General features: G+C 40.6%; 2 protein-coding genes across 2 annotated transcripts in view; one reads left to right on the top strand and one right to left on the bottom strand.

The window, feature by feature from the left end:
• LOC137333065 (nuclear protein AMMECR1-like) overlaps window positions 1-19205 on the top strand; it is a 179701-nt gene that overhangs the window by 160283 nt on the left and 213 nt on the right. The window lies entirely within an intron of this gene.
• LOC137333064 (transmembrane protein 164) overlaps window positions 1815-19205 on the bottom strand; it is a 125530-nt gene continuing 108139 nt past the window's right edge. The window contains exon 6 of the mRNA XM_067997165.1: window positions 1815-6011. Within this exon, the coding sequence (XP_067853266.1) occupies window positions 5805-6011 (207 nt within the window). The 3' untranslated portion in view covers window positions 1815-5804. The remainder of the gene's footprint in view (window positions 6012-19205) is intronic.

Below are 19205 nucleotides of genomic sequence, written 5' to 3' on the forward strand. Positions count from 1 at the left end.
GGACAGGAATTACTACACAGGGTGGCCTATGTGGAGAAAACCTCCTGCATAAATTTGATGGGCTAGATTCTGTGATGTAACATTGTGATTCTGTGAGTTACAGAAAACCCCTCTGTCACAAAAAGAAGCATTAATATGCACTTGTATCTAGTTTCTGTGGGATAGCTGAGTTTAATATGCTCATGTCTGTTGGGTGCAGGGCTGTTGGTATCATTATGTGCAGCAGTGTGCCTGATAGCTGGCTGGGCAAGTGGCAATTTCCTGCAATCACAGGTTGATCACAGTGGTTGAAACATATCAATGGATTTCTCAGAAGATTCCATCCTATGAATTTGATATCTAAAGGATCATTTTAAAGTCATGATTAGATTGACTGCTATGTATACGTTAAAGATTTGCCAAATTTAAGAGGAGGCAGGGCCATGATCCTTTTTAGATGATGGACAGTTCAGTAGCCAGGAACTATAGATTGTACATTTTGCCTTGGCTGCCTGTACTCAGCTCTGAAGCCATCAAGGATACAAGCCTAATCCGAAGACTCTGTTGAAGTGAGTAGTCATGCAATAATTAAACACCCGTATTTTGAAAGTCAATATTATGTTGAGGTTAATGCAGGAGATGTGTCTTTATTGTTTTCATATTTCAAGGAGATAAAAAAAGAGGGAGACAACTTAGATGGATTTTGAATCATTAACATAAGAAATAGGAACAGGAATAGCCATACCGTCCCTCGAGCCTGCTCTGCCATTCAATAAGATCATGGCTGATCTACCTCAATTCCACTTTCCTGTCCTAACCCCATATCCCTTTATTCCATTAGTCTCCAAAACTCTATTGCTCTCAGTCTTGCATATACTCAACGACTGAGCATCCACAGCTCTCTGGGGCAGAAAATTCCAAAGATTCACAACCCTCTGAGTGAAGAAATTTTTCCTCATCTCGGTTCTAAATGGCCGACCCCTTTTCTTGAGACTATGACCCTTAGTGCTAGACTCTCCAGCCAGGGGAAGCAACCTCTCAGCATCTACCCTTTCAAACCCTCTAAGAAGATTATAACAAACCACTATATGTGGAACAATGAAATTTGGCCAGAATGATTTATCATAATCACATAGCAGTAAAGCGCTCATGGTATTTTCATACGTGGAAGTTAGGTAATTAAAAAAAAATTCTCACTTTTTTTCTTGCACAGTGGAGAGCTCTTTTTCTTTATATTTTCTCAGGGAGTCTCAAAGCTCTGTGGAGTCAGAACAATGTATTTCATAGAAGTGCTATACAGAGACAGTGGAAACCTTCTTTGAAATAAATCAGGTTCCCCACCCCCCTCCTCGACTTTATGGAGTTTCAGGGACTTCACCAAAAAATCCAGTCCATCAAAAATATATGATATTTTGAAAGTCAATATTATGTTGAGGTTAATGCAGGAGATGGGTCTTTATTGTTTTCATAGTTCAAGGAGATAAAAAAAGAGACAACTTAGATGGATTTTGAATCATTAATGTAAGAAATAGGAGGAGTAGGCCATACGGTCCCTCAAGCCTGCTCTGCCACTAATTGAAAATGTCTTAAGTTTCCAAAATTATTTTTTGCAATTGTGCTGTTTTTAAGTAGCAGATGGTGTTTCTCAGGCAGTTGGGACCCAGAGCCCCTAAATTGTCCATGTGTCGGAGTTCCCACACAAGATTTTGGAAAATGTATAATGCCTGACAATATTGAAAATAATTGCAAGAACCTGTACCATTTGCCACTAGGGCTGAAGAATATTGGATGGAGTTTGATGACACAACTAATAACTGAACATACTTTTATGCACTTTATCCTTTTATTAAACAATTTTCTATAAACCTCAAACAAAGCCATCCAGAAATGTGCAGTTTGTGATAAAATGTGTTTCCAATAGTAACTTTGTAATTTTATTACACAGAACAGTTTATCATTTTTAAAAAGCAGCTTGAAGTGACAATTTAAAAAGAAAATTCTACACAAGTGGCACACCTCACTTAAAATACGTGGCAGTCACCAGAACTACTGGGAATCTGTTTTGTTATTTTTTGCTGTTTGAAAAGTTTGGAAATCCCTATTCCCCATTAGAGTTATAGGACATCTGGTGGGGTACCCAAAACATTCAGTTGAGACACCCAAACCTTCTCAGCGGAGTTACAAGTGTTTTAGTCATGATTGAAAGAACAGCAGAGAACTGATACAATATGCTACATTATACTTGAAGTTCTGTTTGAAATATTAAAATGTAGCACAATATAAGTTACATGTTTTTCCTAGCCCCTTGGAATTAGCCAGCTAAAAATAGCAAAATGGAGTGACCAGAGAATAAATATCAATAGAACAAAAAGCATCTTTTACATTCATCTTATTTTCTGTATAACTGACCAGGTGACTCCAGGCAGTTCTTCAGCTCCCTGAGTTGGAATATCAATACTGCTGGAAGGTTTGCATCTATATTTAAGAAAGCCATGTGATTTTGAAGATATTGGACAATTTCTACAAAAACTATCAAAACTTGAGAAAATTCAGCATCAAAGCTTTGTACAGCTTGCAGTTTTCTTATTTTTGCCACAATCTCATCTTTGCTGTTCATTGCTTTGTGGCTTCAGTAGCCTTTAGCAATAAGGCCTGTTTGCTGAAAGTTACATCCCTAATATTAGGTATAGATCTTGCTGTGCATTGGGAGTATCTTCAGATGCCATGTTTAAATGCAATGTAAAATAATCCATTTTACAAAATGTACCCTAAAGACACAGGTCCATTCAAAAATAATTTCAAAAATGTGATCTACTTCCCTCTTCTAATCTCTTGCCCCCATAAAATCTCAGGCATTACACTAAAGATATTCCCTTTATGACTTTTGACTCTACAGCTAACCTATTACATGTACAAAATCCCTTACCATTATGGCACTGGGTATGGCTGGTCAAGTTCTAATTGAGCCTTACTTTCTAATGGTTTTAAATATTAACATTGTGTTCTCAATACTCAATTGATTCTATTCAAACCTGAATCTAGGTTTGTACTGGTAAACTGCTTAACAAATACAACATCTAATAAGGAGTAGATTCTGGAGTGTAATATTTTCATACCCAAATCCCTTAATTTTCTCAATGTTGTGACATTAGTGAATAGCAAATGCCAGGACTTAAAATGGTTTCCTTTTTGTTTCCACCCTCCCCTTCTTAAATCTGACCAGTGCAAGCACTATTTCCCCAGTTCATAGGCTGGGTGAACTCCTCCTCTTCATTTTTGCTTCTAGGAGTCATCAGCCCAGTGAGTGTGAGCAAGCTATTTAAATATAGAAGGCATCATGGCCCAGTCCAGTCTTGTCCTCATCTGATATCTATGCACGTATACTCTCCAGCAAGATCAATAAATGGTGATGAATGGCAATCATGACTTTTTTCCCCTCTTCCTAGTCCAGGGTTAGGATCCCAGTTTTAGCTTGCCACTGTTAGTCAGGTTGAAATCAGCTAACACAGCACAGTGTGGTTTCCACTGCATTACCCAAGACGAAGCATTGACTGTAACCATAGAAATATTCATGGACTGGAATGTCCAGGGTTGAATAGAGGGAAGGGCAGAAAATATCAATACACTGCATAAAAAGACTTAATTTTTAGACTTGTTTTATATATTTTAAATCCAACTTCTAAAAAGACAAAAAAGATACAACAGAACAATATACAGTAAATACCAATGAATAGGGGACTTTGATAATTACCACAGTACAAAAATATTTGTGTACTTCCCAAATGACTTCCAACTGCATTCATTTTTTTGAATATTGAAACAGATTTATGTTAACTTTTGCCTAAGTGACAAGAAATTCAAACGTGCTCTCATTAGGAATCATAATGCAGTGATGAAATTGAAGAGAGAGGTACAAGTTAATTTGAACCCTTCTATCTTCATACTATTTCCAACATGGAACCTCTCTACTGCTCATTGGATAATTCTTGCTCTCATATCAGAAGTGAAGTTTGTTCTTATACAGTTGCACTTGCCCGGTTTGGGCAGTGACAAGATCAGTGACGAGGACAAAATGATAGAACCTTAAAGAAATCTACTTGATAGCCTTGCAATGGAGTGTGGAAATAATTTGCAACAAATGGAATGGAGGACGAAGGACTAAGGGGAAATGATAGTTGGTAGATATGGGACAAGGAATGGAGTTGACCCAAGAAGTCAGTCAAATACTGATTATTACTCAATCTAATTTTTTCCACAGTCTTCTGCTTGTATGAAAAGGAATATAAAATAGTGAATCAGAGGAGAAAAACAAACCTCCCCATAGTCAAGGTGAATATTCCCCTATATATCAGTACAACATTAAATACCTTCAAGTTATGTATAAGACAGTTCCTTTCACAGACTAATTAATAGGGAAAAACAAATAACTTTTCAGGATGTTTAAGATAGGAAATAGGTTTAGCATTTTTGACTTTGTTATATTATAGGTTCTCTGAATAAGGTTGCCTAACTCTTATATACACCAAGCAAACTTTTACTTCTAGAACCAGGATTGTGTTACATGGGTACATGCCATATTATAATGTACTTTAAATGTTTCATTCAGTTAAGTTTTTGATGACATAAACAAGTAACCATTAGAATTGATTTTTTAAGCCAAGATTTACTGAACTATTCACATTTCACTTTTTAACATAGGGAATTAATTGTAGTAGCTTAATAATTACAAGTTTTGATCATTGAATAACTCCACTGCAAAAAAAAATAACTTAAAATGAACATTCTGGGAAATAGAAGTACTGTGGCAATAGTAAACAATGCCTTTGTTGTCCCTCAAAAACTTTGGAATTGTGTAAATATAACTCAAGGGAATTAAAAATTGAGTGACAAGGGACAGTAAATCAGGGCTTCATATAGGCAATATGCACCCATAATGTAAGTTCTTCAGACCAAGTTTTTGATCTCAGTCCTGCCATCTATAGGAGATGCCAAGTGGAACCAGACAATTCTCTCCAGCAAGGAAGAGTCATCCCAAACAATAGTTAAGTCAAGACCAGTGTTGGTTGAGGCCTGGGAGCAAGTTGTTTACCCAGTCTCCTGACTAGGATATGGTCGACACACCACACCCCTAAAAATAGTAAACCTCAATGATGGGACAAGTAGAGAGCTAAAGCAGGTTGATTCCAAACATAACATCTTTGCACATTCAGCCCCTGATGATCTTGCAACATTTCTGTAGTATTTTGATATACATAACACTTAAATAAACTAGCTTCATCCATTTGACTGGGTGAGAAAAAAATTAATAAGTATACATAGAATCAATTTCCATTATTTTCTTTGAAACTAATAACTTAATATTTCTAATGGGCTGGATGGAGGTACATGATCTACCTTACGTTTTATCATTTTATTTCAAATGAACACATAAAAATATTTGGGTGGGAACCGACTGGATAACAGCACACTTGACTGTGACAATACATGGGAAATGGGAAGGTGGTGAAGAATCCGCTCCAACTCTTCCCTGTACCTTTCATTGCAGCTCTCTTTGTATGATAACTACTCTTTGAGCTTGCTCATTTGATCTGAAATTGTAAAATCTCAGTGCAAGTACACTAATCTTCACTATGTATTGAAAAATGTACAAAACCATTTCAGATCCCTTAAGGCCACCATTTTACCACTGCAGCCAATAAAATAAATTGTCTTTTGAATCTACCTCCCCCATCCATTCTAAATCTTCTGCCATCAAGGAAGGTTATCTCAGTTGATAAAATTCATCTGAACAATTTACTTTGCCAGGTAAGACCTTCTGCAACATTTCAAATCATTTTCTTCAGTGGCAGCGTGACTATGTCCACCAGGTACTTGCGAGCAGGAGTTGCTGCGTAGAACAGGAGAGTGACAAGCTTTCCATGCATCACCGTCATCAATGTTTGATGTCCTGATGCCCAAATCCGGTACCAGGAGCCGTAGAAAGGGTCTGATATTGCAGGACAAAGCATGTTGTTCAGGTTAACTTCAGTGACCTTAAAAATAAAACAAATGGTCAAAGCTATGTTTCCAGAGAAAATACCCACAAAGGATTGTGAGCCATTCTGTGGGCTGTAAGCGAGAGATAGAGAAAAATGGTTTAGTGAAACATCATTGTGTGTGGGGGAGGGGGGAGGGAGGAGTGAGGAGAAGAGGCTCCTATTTATATACATCCTTAAGCTGAGTTATTCTTAACAGTATCACATGCAAATAATTTACTCAGTGGCAGCTTCCTGCTTGAAGGATTTCTTCAACGTCATCAGTTTTGACTGGGCAGCTACAGGAGCAGCAAGTCTAAGGAGTATAGCTTCTGTATAAAGAATGCTTTATCTCTGTCTGGAATATATATGAATGATTTTTAAAAACTTTTATAGCCTTGTACTTTATTCTCCTGTCAACGTGGGAGTGTTTACTTTACAGCTAAGATATGGTGCCCTTGGTTTGATGTATCGTGGTCTATGGACGAGAGATAAGTGTGTAATCCATTATCCTATGGGGCAGGAAGAGTGACCCCATTGAAAAGGAAGGGAGAGACTTTGTTGAGTAGGACGGAGAAAAAGCTACAGTGAGAAAGACACTGGAGTGGTGGGAAGGAAAGCAAGCCTGTTTTGGAAGAAGGGAAGAGAAAGAGACCCTATTTTAGAAGGAGAGAGACCCTATTGAGAGGAGTCCAGGGAGAAAATCTGTTGGATCACTTTTTCAGCTGGCAGCACAAACATCAGGATTACCAATACTAAAGTAATTTTAATGTTGCCCCCTCAGTCACTCCAATGACCCCAGTTACAGGGAGGGAATATCCTGTGTTCTTGAGTGGCTTTATTCACTTCAAAAGGGTCCAGCACTTGATTTGTCTGGGAGCCAGAACCTCTTGATTCAGGAAACCTTTTGACAAGCTGTAGGTACAGCAGTACCCAAGTGGATTGTTTTCTTCCTTTATAATGCTCTTTGCTATTTCTGTAAATCAACAGCAGGTTAATGGTTATAGTCACCAAATTTTCCCAACTAAGACACGGTGGGATATTCAGTGCCAGCCTGGTCTCAGTGGTAGCACTCTCACCTCTGAGTCAGAAGATTGAATGTTAAAGGCCTACTCCAGGCACCTGAGCACATAATTCAGGCTGGCACTTCAGTGCAGTACTGAAGTAGTACTCCACCGTCAGACGAGACGTTAAACCGTGGTCCCGTCTGTCCTCTCAGGTGGACATAAAAGATCTCACTGCACTTTTCGAAGAAGAGCAGGGGAGCTCTCCCCCAGTGTCCTGGCTAAGGTTTATCCCTCAACCAACATCACCCAAAACAGATTATCTGGTCATTCATTTCATTGCTGTTTGTGGGACCTTGCTGTGCACAAATTGGCTGCCATGTTTCCTACATTAGAACAGTGACTACACTTCAAAAAGTGCTTCATTCACTTTGGGGCATACTGAGGTCATGAAAGGTGCTATATGAATGCAAGTCTTTGCTTTTTTTCTTTTATATTAAGAGCTACTCAAAAATAGGTTTACAGCTGCTTCAAATAATTTATTTTTAAGAAAAAAAATATGGATATGGTTGGTGTCTTGTCCCGAGTAAAACAGAATCCCACCCATTCAAACTTTCTGTTCTGTGCAGATGACTATGCTTACTCTCAATGCCAACAGGAACTATGATTCAAGAATATCCAATCAATGGCAGTGCATTTACATAAAAGAATATCGCACAATGAAAAATAGCCAAGGTAGAAATGCACACTTAATTTTCCTTACACTATGGCACTGATATTACAACAACAACTTACATTTATATAATCCCTTGAACCTAGTAAAAAGGTCCCAAGGCACTTCACAGAGGCAAGGCATAATCAGAAAAAAATGGACATCGACCCAAAGAATGAGATATCAATGACTAAAAGCTTGGTCAAAGAGGTGGGTTTTAAGGAGGGTCTTAAAGGAGGAGAGGATGGTGGAGAACTGGAGGGAATTCCAGAGCCCGGTGCCTAGAAGGCTGAAGGAACGGCTGCCAATGGTAGGGCGAAGGGATGGATGCACAAAAGACTAGAGTCAAAGGAATGGAGGTGGGGTTGCAAGGATGAGAATTTTAAATCAGAGGCATTGGTGATCCTGGAACCAATGTAGGTTAGTAATGACAGTGATGATAGGTGAATAGGACCTGGTGTGGAATATGACATGGGCAGCAGAGCTTTGAATATCTGAAATTTACAGAGTGTGGAGGATGGGCGACTGGCCAAGAGAGAATTGGAATGGTCGAGTCTGGAGGCGACAAAGACACAGATGAGTGTTTCAAATGGGCTGAGACAGGGCGGAGGTGGCCATTGTTATGGAGGTAGAAGTAGGAGGTCTTTGTGATGGCAAGTCAGAAAGTCAGGAGGAGATGAGAGTAAAGGACAGTCCAGGTCACCCCTCATTCTTCTCTGAGAGAAAAGAGCCCCAGTCTGTTCAATCTTTCCTGGTAGTTGTACCCACTTACTTCTGGTATCACTCTTGTAATTTTTTTTGCATTTTCTCCGGTGCTTCCATATCCTTTTTGTAATCCGTAAACCAGAACTGTGCACAGTACTCTGTGTGGTATAACCAAGGTTCTATAAAGCTTAACATGCTTCTCTGCGTTTCTATTCTAGAAATGAACCCCAGCGATTTGTTTGCACTTTTTATGGCTTTGTTAACCTGAGTTGCTACTTTTAATGACCTCCACCTCTATCTCACTTGGATTCTATGGGGGGGAACTTTAACCCCTCAGGATGAGCCGGGGGCAGGGGTTAAAATTTCAAAAATCGGAAACCAGACTCCGACCCGCTTCCAATGCGCCCACTTCCGGTTTTAACCGGGGCAGGTTGGTGGGTGGGCAACTAACCTTCTCTCGAGAGGTGGGTCAGTTATGTAAAAATGTTAATAAGGCTGCAGGCCTCAAATTTTACCGGAGTTTCAGACTTAACGGCTGTGGGCCGTGTTTCTTTTGGAGAATCTCAGTTGCAGACTTGCAGCCCATCATACTGCAGTGTAATAGGTTACAACATTAAGCAGCCTTTGTGCAAAACATTGATTGGGATTGCAGCTCTTAACATGAAGTTAGTGAGTAACATTGCTATATGGCCTTCTATCTACTCCGCTAGAAATAGTTCCATGCTCTTTAAACTGTTTTCAGTGCTAGTATTTAATTTCTGCTGCTATTATTCCAGCTGGAATTTAAAGGATTTTAAAAAAAAGAATGCTAATTTACAATGAATCATAGCTAAAAGCTAGGGCATTAATGAGTTATGTTGAATGAGTCTAGATTCACATTTATTGAGATGCTCCAGAAATGAAACCATTGATTAGGGCTTTCAGACATGCATCATATACACAAATATATATCTCTATAATTACTATGTATAGATGCTATACTTAGTCTGCTGTATATAGCAACAGATCAGTGGGTGCATGCACTACAAATGTAGATGTGGTCTTAAGCTCACTTTGTGACAGAATGTTTACAAGCAGTGCTGCATGAGTAGACAGAAAAGCTCAGAAACAGCGAGGGACCGTGCACACCTTGTATACTTTTAACTTTGCTGCCAACAGCAGCTCTGAAGTCAGCAAGAAAGTAGCAAAGTAAACAAAGTGAAGCGCACAACCAAAATAGCTGGTATTTTGGCACAACCAAAATAGCATATACCTCTAATAGCAATGCCAGTACTGGCCATCAGAGGCAATGATGCTTTTAGGCCATAGTGGACTGGGTGGCTGAAATGCTCACAAGTATACTGTATGGCCTCGTGATGCAAATTTGCTGTTCGTGACCCGAAGGGACCTTCACCAGCCACTAGCAAAGCAAAAGCATCTCAGTTGGCTAGGGGACATGTTCCAGACTACCAAGCCAAACGGCAAGGAAGGCCAGGAAAATTTGGGCAAAACACTATAGTGAAGAATCTCCCAGAAGTTGACATCACCCAGAAAGAGATTCGGAAACTAGCTAAAAGCAAGGTGAAGCGGAAGAGACTGGTGCTGGTCCTAGGGCAGTACAGGACCCAGAAAAGGAACCCCTGGCTGTCCATTTCATAATGAACTGATAAGACAGAGGGTAGAGCAAAGCTGATTTGAAACCAATAGGGAAAATAATCCTCTGTGAGCTATGTGGCAGAATCATAAAACACATTTACAATTTTTACAAGGGAAAATTTAAGATAGGCATCATGCTATGTAACCTTCGCAAAGAGGGTAATCAACAGCTGAAACAAGTTATTAAGAAGGGTGTTTGAGACCAGGACCTAAGACTCATTCAGAAAAAAGCTAAATGCATTAATGGGAATTAGGACGATATCCTGGAATGGTGCGATCCAAAGGGCTAAAAGGCTTATTTTATCCAAACCTATTTTGTAATCTTGCAGTCTCTTAAATCAATATACTCAATCTTTGTCTTAAGGCAATGTATTGTTAGACTCATTCCAGTCCCTATGTTAATTAAAAATCTCCAAGGTCTTCAGAGGCATCTCTCCAGATCATCAAGAGAAATGCTGTACAATTCATTTCAGTTTAGTGAACTACCTGCTCTCTACAATCTCTTATTTATTTCTCAGGAGCTCTCAAGTGAAATATCAGTAAGGATTTTCTGTTGGCTAAATTCACATTTACTTTTAATTGCAAGAGTTAAAGCTTGGCTCACCTGGTAACATTCTTGTTTGACTCAGAAGGTTGTGGTGTGAAGGCTGACTTTGGGACTTTAACATCAATCTAGGCTGACACTTCAATGCAGAATTGAGGAAATGCTTCAGGTGAGATATTAGACAAAGGCCCCACCTGTACAGTTCTGGTGAATTGTAAAGACTCCATGCCATCATCTGAAAGATAGCTACAACCTGGCTATCAGTCCTCCCTCAATCATTCATATCATTGCTGTTTTGAGACCTTGCTGTGTGAAAAATGGCTGCCATATTTATTCATATAACAGTAATTTCAAACTAATTCTATGCAAGGTGCTTCGGGATGTTTCTGACAGATGTGATATGCTATATAAATGCAGTTTTTTTTTGTTTCTTACTGGAAGATTGCCAGAAACACTTCATATTTCAGGCAGTTATTACTTGCAACTTGCTGTGATTTTATAGATTGTTGAATTAATGGCCATCATGCATCCAGAATCCATTTTCCATTGACCGTATCAATACAATAAATTATGTAATCTGGGCAACAAAAAAAGCATTAAAAAGTTGTATGATGGTTGCAGGTGGAAATAGTTCTGAATTTTTGTATTTGATTCATTCAACAACTAGAATCAGAGTTATGTGATGTATATGAGTGGGTGGAAAACAGTCTTCACAGTGTCAAAATGATTTAGCTCATCATGGTGTGAGTTAAATATAAGATCATTAAATATTCAGGGCAATTGATTAAACATGGCACTAGGGGGCAAACAACATAGATAGAAATAATTTAGGGGTCTAAAGAGTCACAAATGCAAGGATCACTTCAAACCTCAAGATAGGGGATGCAAAGTAATATTGTAGGGTTAGGGAGAGAAGTTCACCAAGAAAACTGAGAATGTAGATAGGTGGCTGGCAATCTGGCATCAAAAGAAGAATGCTACTTTCATGAGTAATGGAATATTTTCAGGACAACTGGTACAGGAGGAAAGGATTGCACAAAAAGCAGGTAAAATAAACCTTGCGAGGAACATTTGGGTAGATACCGAGAATCATTTAAATTAGATAGGTTGGGAGGAGGACAGGGAGGAAATAGATCCCTGATTAAACGAATTAAAGAACTGTAGGCAGCTGTTACAAATTTCTAGACAGCCATAGGTTTTTTTTATTCGTTCATGAGATGTGGGCGTCGCTGGCGAGGCCAGCATTTATTGCCCATCCCTAATTGCCCTTGAGAAGGTGGTGGTGAGCCGCCTTCTTGAACTGCTGCAGTCTGTGTGGTGACGGTTCTCCCACAGTGCTGTTAGGAAGGGAGTTCCAGGATTTTGACCCAGTGACGATGAAGGAACCGTGATATATTTCCAAGTCGGGATGGTGTGAGACTTGGAGGGGAACGTGCAGGTGGTGTTGTTCCCATGTACCTGCTGCCCTTGTCCTTCTAGGTGGTAGAGGTCGCGGGTTTGGGAGGTGCTGTCGAAGAAGCCTTGGTGAGTTGCTGCAGTGCATCCTGTGGATGGTACACACTGCAGCCAGTGCGCTGGTGGTGAAGGGAGTGAATGTTTAGGGTGGTGGTTGGGCTGCCAATCAAGCGGGCTGCTTTGTCCTGGATGGTGGCGAGCTTCTTGAGTGTTGTTGGAGCTGCACTCATCCAGGCAAGTGGAGAGTATTCCATCACACTCCTGACTTGTGCCTTGTAGATGGTGGAAAGGCTTTGGGGAGTCAGGAGGTGAGTCACTCGCCGCTGAATACCCAGCCTCTGACCTGCTGTTGTAGCCACAGTATTTATATGGCTGGTCCAGTTAAGTTTCTGGTCAATGGTAACCCCAGGATGTTGATGGTGGGGGATTCGGCGATGGTAATGCCGTTGAATGTCATGGGGAGGTGGTTAGACTCTCTCTTGTTGGAGATGGTCATTGCCTGGCTCAGGTTCAGTGGTACTGCTCACTCCTGTAAGTGGACCCCGCGTCTATGGCATTCCAGAGTTAACTTGCACTGCACATTAACTACTTATACGATAGCGTAACCCGGGGGATGCAACAATACGTCCCCTTGTCATAAGAATTGATACTGTGGGCATAATTTTTACTCTGAGCCGGTTACCCCACACGTCTGCAGATATTCATGTGGGGAACCCAGAAGCGAATCAAGTGCGTCGCAATCTGCGGTCACAACTCAATTGAAGGTGAGTATTTGAGCTTCTGGGTTTCCCATGCGCCAGGCAGCCTGATTGGTAGGCAGTGAAAGGAGCTGCAAATCAGAGAGGGGCGGGAGGGAGAGAGAGATCATCGGGTTTGGAAAAATAATCGGAGGGGTCCGTGAACAATGTTTGGGGGGGGGGGGGGGTCAGCCAGCATCGGGGATCGGTGGGGAAGTCAGCATGCAACGAGCAGTTCTGGGCACCGCACCTTCGGAAGGACATATTGGCCTTGGAGGGAGTGCAGCGTAAGTTTACTAGAATGATACCCGGACTTCAAGGGTTAAGTTACGAGGAGAGATTACACAAATTAGGGTTGTATTCTCTAGAGTTTAGAAAGTTAAGAGGTGATCTGATCGAAGTTTATAAGATATTAAGGGGAACAGATAGTTTCTCTCTATCCACCCTATTTCCGCTGGTTGGGGATTCTAGGACTAGGGGGCACAGTCTAAAAATTAGAGCCAGACCTTTCAGGAGCGAGATTAGAAAACACCTCTACACACAAAGGGTGGTAGAAGTTTGGAACTCTTCCGCAAACGGCAATTGATACTAGCTCAATTGCTAATTTTAAATCTGAGATAGATAGCTTTTTGCCAACCAAAGGTATTAAGGGATATGGGCCAAAGGCAGGTATATAGAGTTAGATCACAGATCAGCCATGATCTTATCAAATGGCAGAGTGGGCTCGAGGGGCTGAATGGCCTATTCCTGTTCCTATGATATCTGGGGGTGGGGGCGGTCCAGCCAGCATCGGAGATCGGGGGGTGATGGGGGCGGCCGATTGCGGGGTTCCTGTCGGCCAGGTGAGCTTGTTGGGCCTCGATGTAGCACTCCTGCTCCTCCAGGCCCACAAGTTGTGCAATAAAGGCACTCGCCTCATGGATCCGGCCCTTCCCGCCTGCTTTCATCTGACATGAATCAGAAGCGATGGGAAACCCAAACAGGTACGGTTACATTCATTTTAAGTGTCCAATACACAAAATATTAAGCACCTCAAGTAGCTCAATGAGGTACATTGCCCTTTTAAGTATTGGCCAGCCGGCTTTAAGTGGGGGGGGGGGGGACTTCCTGGTGCCTGCTGTCCACACACATACAAATCTGTCTGAGTTAAACCGAGAAGTGGGGGAGTTGGAGCCGGGATGCGGTCTCGCTCCAAAAAGCTGTTATTTTAACCTGCCACCAACCCACCCATTTTTGGGGGTTAAAATTTACCCCCGTCTCTTTCACATGTGCCCTCGTGCATTTCTCCAATCTTCCGGTAGGGGAAACTTTGATAAGACTGGGTCAGTGTAAAATGAAGAGGAAGGTTTATTTTGCAGAACACACACACGTGACCAAACAGGATTTAATTTCCAGACTTTTAACTACTTCTATAATGCTTCCTGGGACATATAAAACAATGAAACCACGCTACGCTATCCCAAATAGCAGGCAGAATGGCCAACTATATCTTAAATTCCAGGCTAAGCCAAGGCCTGTCTCGAACAGCCTTCAAGAGCCATGTTTAGGGGAGGAAGAAAATGCAGCAACTTTTTGTTTATTAAAAATCACAAGAATACAGAAGTAACTAAATAAATTAAGAGATTAAGTGACCCCTGGAATTGATGGTTTGCCTCTGTTTTGCATTCACTTCACTTACACAAAATTCTATGGAAAACCTTGGGGACATTTTAAATCATGCAGTGTCTGTCAGCAATGACATTTGAAAATAACGTGGAGTCAAAGTGCGCAGACTGTTTGGACAGCATACCCTAGAGAGCTGCATTTTCTTCCATAGTTTGCAAACCTTTTTTTTAAGAATTTAACTTTTAACAAGCACAATAACTGTAAAGTAGCATTCAATATTAATCAAATAAATATAAAAGTTTTGTCAGCGAGTGCACTTGAAACACTAGTGTACCGTCATATTTACCTAGGCCCATGTACTGGCTACAGCTAAGATTAAAGACGACATTTTATGTAATATTTATGTATATACACACACATTAATTATGCATATTATCTCCCATTACATTGCTCACAGGTACCGTGGGGTCTGGAGTATGGTTGGAATATCTAGCTGCTAACAGGCCAGTGCATTTAAGGGTGCTGCTCAAGTGTTTCATATGGGTAAGTTGTCTAAATAGGTCCCGAGGTCAATTAGAGGCCAATTATCAGTGAAAGTTTCTCTAGATTGGCAACTACTCGGCTCCTCTCCTTGTGTCTCAACAGCCTTCTCAGTTATCTCGTGGTCAGAAAAACAGCAGGCAATAACTGGCTTTCTTTCTCTTTTTTTACAAAAAGATTATATAAAACACCAACACATCATAACTAAACAGAGTATATCATCTGGAGTGAGAAAAACACTCAAAATCTTCATGTACAATATGTAACCTCATTCTTTTAGAGTGTACCTTGTGTGCTTTTGATTTTATTCCAAGTAGACACATTCCCATGAGGGGGAAAGGAAGGACATCTAAAGCTAGAGCTCCCTGGATGACTAAAGATGTAGAGATTAAAATGAAAGAGAAAAAGGAGGCTTATGACAAGTGTAAAGTTGTTAATACAGTAGAGATCTGAAAAAGGGAATAAGAGGGGCAAAGAGAGAATATGAGAACATTTTAGCAGCTAACATAAAAGGAAATACAGAAGTCTTTTATAAACATATAATTAGAAAAAGGGTAGTCAAATGAAGGGTGGGGCAGATTAGGGACAAAAAGAGATCTTGTGGAGCAGAAGACGTGGCTGAGGTACTAAATGAATACTTCGCATCGGTCTTCACTAGAGAAGAGGAAGTTGCCAATATAGCAATAAAGGAGGAGGTAGTAGCGATATTGAATAGGATAAAAATAGATAAAGGAGGTACTTAAAAGGTTGGCAGAACTCAATGTAGAAAAATCACCCGGTCCAGATGGGATGCATCCCAGGTTACTGGGGGAAGGGTAGAAATTGCGGCGACTTTGGCCACAATCTTCCAATCTTCCAATCTTCCTTCGATTTGGTGGTGGTGCCAGAGGATGGGAGGATTGTAAATGTTACACACCTGTTCAAAAAAGGTGAGAGGGATAAACCCGACAATTACAGGCCAGTCAGCCTAACATCAGTGGTGGGGAAACTTTTAGAGACAATAATCCAGGACAAAATTAATTGGCACTTAGAAAAGTATGGGTTAATAAATGAAAGTCAGCATGGATTTGTTAAAGGGAAATCGTATTTGACTAACTTGATTGAGTTCTTTGATGAAGTAACGTAGAGGGTTGACGAGGGTAATATGGTTGATGTTGTGTACATAGACTTTCAAAACGCATTTGATAAAGTACCACATAATGGGCTTTAATTTTGCTAGCAAGTCTATGAGATTAAAAGGACAGTGGCAGTATGGATAAAAAAATTGGCTAAGGGACAGAAAGCAGAGAGTAGTGGTGAGTTGTTGTTTCTCAGACTGGAGGGAAGTATACATTGGTGTCCCCAAGGGGACCATTGTTCTTTTTGATATATATTAATGACCTGGACTTGGGTATACAGGGATCAATTTCAAAGTTTGCAGATGACACAAAACTCGGGAATGTAGTAAACAATGTGGAGAATAGTAACAGACTTTAGGAGGACAGAGACAGACTGGTAAAATGGGCAGACACATGGCAGATGAAATTTAACAGAGAGAAGTGTGAAGTGATACATTTTGGTAGGAAGAATGAGGAGAGGCAATATAAACTAAATGGTACAATTTTAAAGGGATAGCAGGAACAGAGAGACCTGGGGGTATATGTACACAAATCTTTGATGGAGGCAGGACAAGTTGAGAGGGCTGCTAAAAAGCAGCTGGGATCCTGGGCTTTATTAATAGATGATAGCCATGATGTGGAGATGCCGGTGATGGACTGGGGTTGACAATTGTAAACAATTTTACAACACCAAGTTATAGTCCAACAAATTTATTTTAAATTCCACAAGCTTTCGGAGGCTTCCTCCTTCGTCAGGTGAACGAAGAAGCCTCCGACAGCTTGTGGAATTTAAAATAAATTTGTTGGACTATAACTTGGTGTTGTAAAATTGTTTACAATTTATTAATAGAGGCATATAGAGTACAAAAGCAAGGGAGTTATGCTCAACTTTTCTAAAACACTGGTTAGGCCTCAGCTGGAGTATTGTGTTCAATTCTGGGCACCACACTTTAGGAAGGATGTCATGGCCTTAGAGAGGTATCAGTAAAGATTTACTAGAATGGAACGGGGGATGAGAGACTTCAGTTAGTGCAGAGACTGGAGAAGCTGGAGTTGTTCTCCTTAGGGCAGAGAAGGTTAAGAGATTTAATAGAGGTGTTCAAAATCATCAGCGGTTTTGATTGAGTAAATAAGGAGAAAAAGTTTCCAGTGCCAGAAGAGTCAGTAACCAGAGGACACAAATTGAAGATAATTGGCAAAAGAACCAGAAGCGACATGAGGAAACGTTTTTTTTTAAAACGCAGAGACTTGTTATGATCTGGAACGCACGGTCTGAAAGGGTAGTGGAAGCAGGTTCAATAATAATTTTCAAAAGGGAATTGGATAAATACTTGAACAGAAACAGTTTGAAGGGCTGTGGGGAAAGAGCAGGGGAGTGGGACTAATTGGATAGCTCTTTCAAAGAGCCAACACAGGCACGATGGGCCGAATGGCCTCTTTCTGCGCTGTAACATACTATGATAAGATCCCCCATAGAGTTGCTCATGACAAGTCAGATGATATGCTGCTCTGCAACAACAGTAGCATTATATTATGCAATAGGTTATTATATAATATAATTGGTCTCTTATGACATGGCTCAGACAAATTTACAATAAAAATTCTCTTGCTCTGTTTCTTCCTGTAACAGACTGTCTCAGATTATTTCAATCTCTTCTTGCTTTCTGTCATCATCCACTCTTTTTGTCCCCCTGTTTTTTACTCTCTGTCAAAGACACACACACACACACACACACACACACACAGACACAGACTTTTGTTGCCACCTCCATGTCTCAGGGTTTGCGTCCGACTCTGTTTCTCACTCTCCCTCCCTTTTGTAACACTCCTTCTCGGTCTCTTCTCTTCCATATGTCTCACACAGTTTTTACCTTTCTCTCTGTCTGTCGTTCTTGTGCTCCATGTCTTGGTTGGTTATACTTGCCTCTGGATCAGCTGAATTTGTCACTATCTCATGGGCTGCCTGAAAACAATCTGCTTACTCTGCCCTCATTGTAAATGTCAGCCCTGGCAGAATATCAGTTGTGCTGCTCTTCAGAACATGGATTCTTTTTCATTATAAATTTTTAATTGGCTGATTTCTGGTGGTAAAGCTATGCTGTAGTGATTCAATCATCAAAAATATTAAATAACACATTGCTCATGTCTGGGTTATTAACTGCAGGTGTATAAGTTTAGCTAAATCTTCAAGGACAGTTATGCATCAAAAATATTTCAAGACTGCTGCTATGAAGAAATATTTTTCTCAGGCTAAGGCAAAGCTGGAGTAGATATATTAAAAATCAGCTTCAGCCTCCTGGAGCATAGAAAGAAGAAAAAAAAAATCAGCCAAGGGTCCACTCTTAATTGCCATCCAGTAACTCCGGCCAGAAATTGCATTGGAGAGAGGATTGGACTTGGCTTTGATGTCCTCCCTGGATGAATAGCCTGCTGACACTCACAGTAAAGGCTCACTTCACAACAGTGACCCCATGGACAGAGTACTCAAGGGGTTCTAACATCAGGTAACCACGCTCCAGCAAAAGTCTGCACCTTCAGGACAGGAGTGCAAAAAAAAAATGGAGGGGAAACAAAACCATTCATTGGACTGAGTCTGCTTTATAACATGCAACACTGGAAATGTACCAAAGATCCTCACACATGAAGCAAAGAATGGGCTTGACAGCAGGAGGGTTCATCATACCTCCAAATGTTGAAACATGAATGACAATGTGTTTTTCTTTTATTATGGCAGAATTGCTCAGGAGCATTTTGTCAAAAAGTCACAATCCCAAGCAGGTTACTCTTAGATATTCTGCAACGCACTGCACCACTGAATGATGGGGCACATATCTGCAACTGCAATTTCCCTTACAATAAGTTTTCAATTATGATAGCATGGGCTCTTGCCAAGTGAAGGCCAGGAACATTGGGAGAGCAGAACTAAGGCACAGATTCTTCTCCAGCACTCCCTCAGTACTGCACTGAACTGTCAGCCTAGATTGTGTGCTCAAGTCTCTGGAATGGGTCTTAAACCCACAACCTCCTGCCTCAGAGATGAAAGTGCACTCTCACATATGAGCAGGGCAATAAGCCTTGTTTGTTTAATTTTGGAAGGAAGCTTGGACAATGAGTAGTTATGATCAAAACTTAGTTACATATAAAGTATCTAATTTTCTGTTTTTATTTAAAAGCTTCT

This window comes from Heptranchias perlo, chromosome 15 (genome assembly GCF_035084215.1).
Source record: "Heptranchias perlo isolate sHepPer1 chromosome 15, sHepPer1.hap1, whole genome shotgun sequence".
NCBI classification, from domain to species: Eukaryota; Metazoa; Chordata; class Chondrichthyes; order Hexanchiformes; family Hexanchidae; genus Heptranchias; species Heptranchias perlo.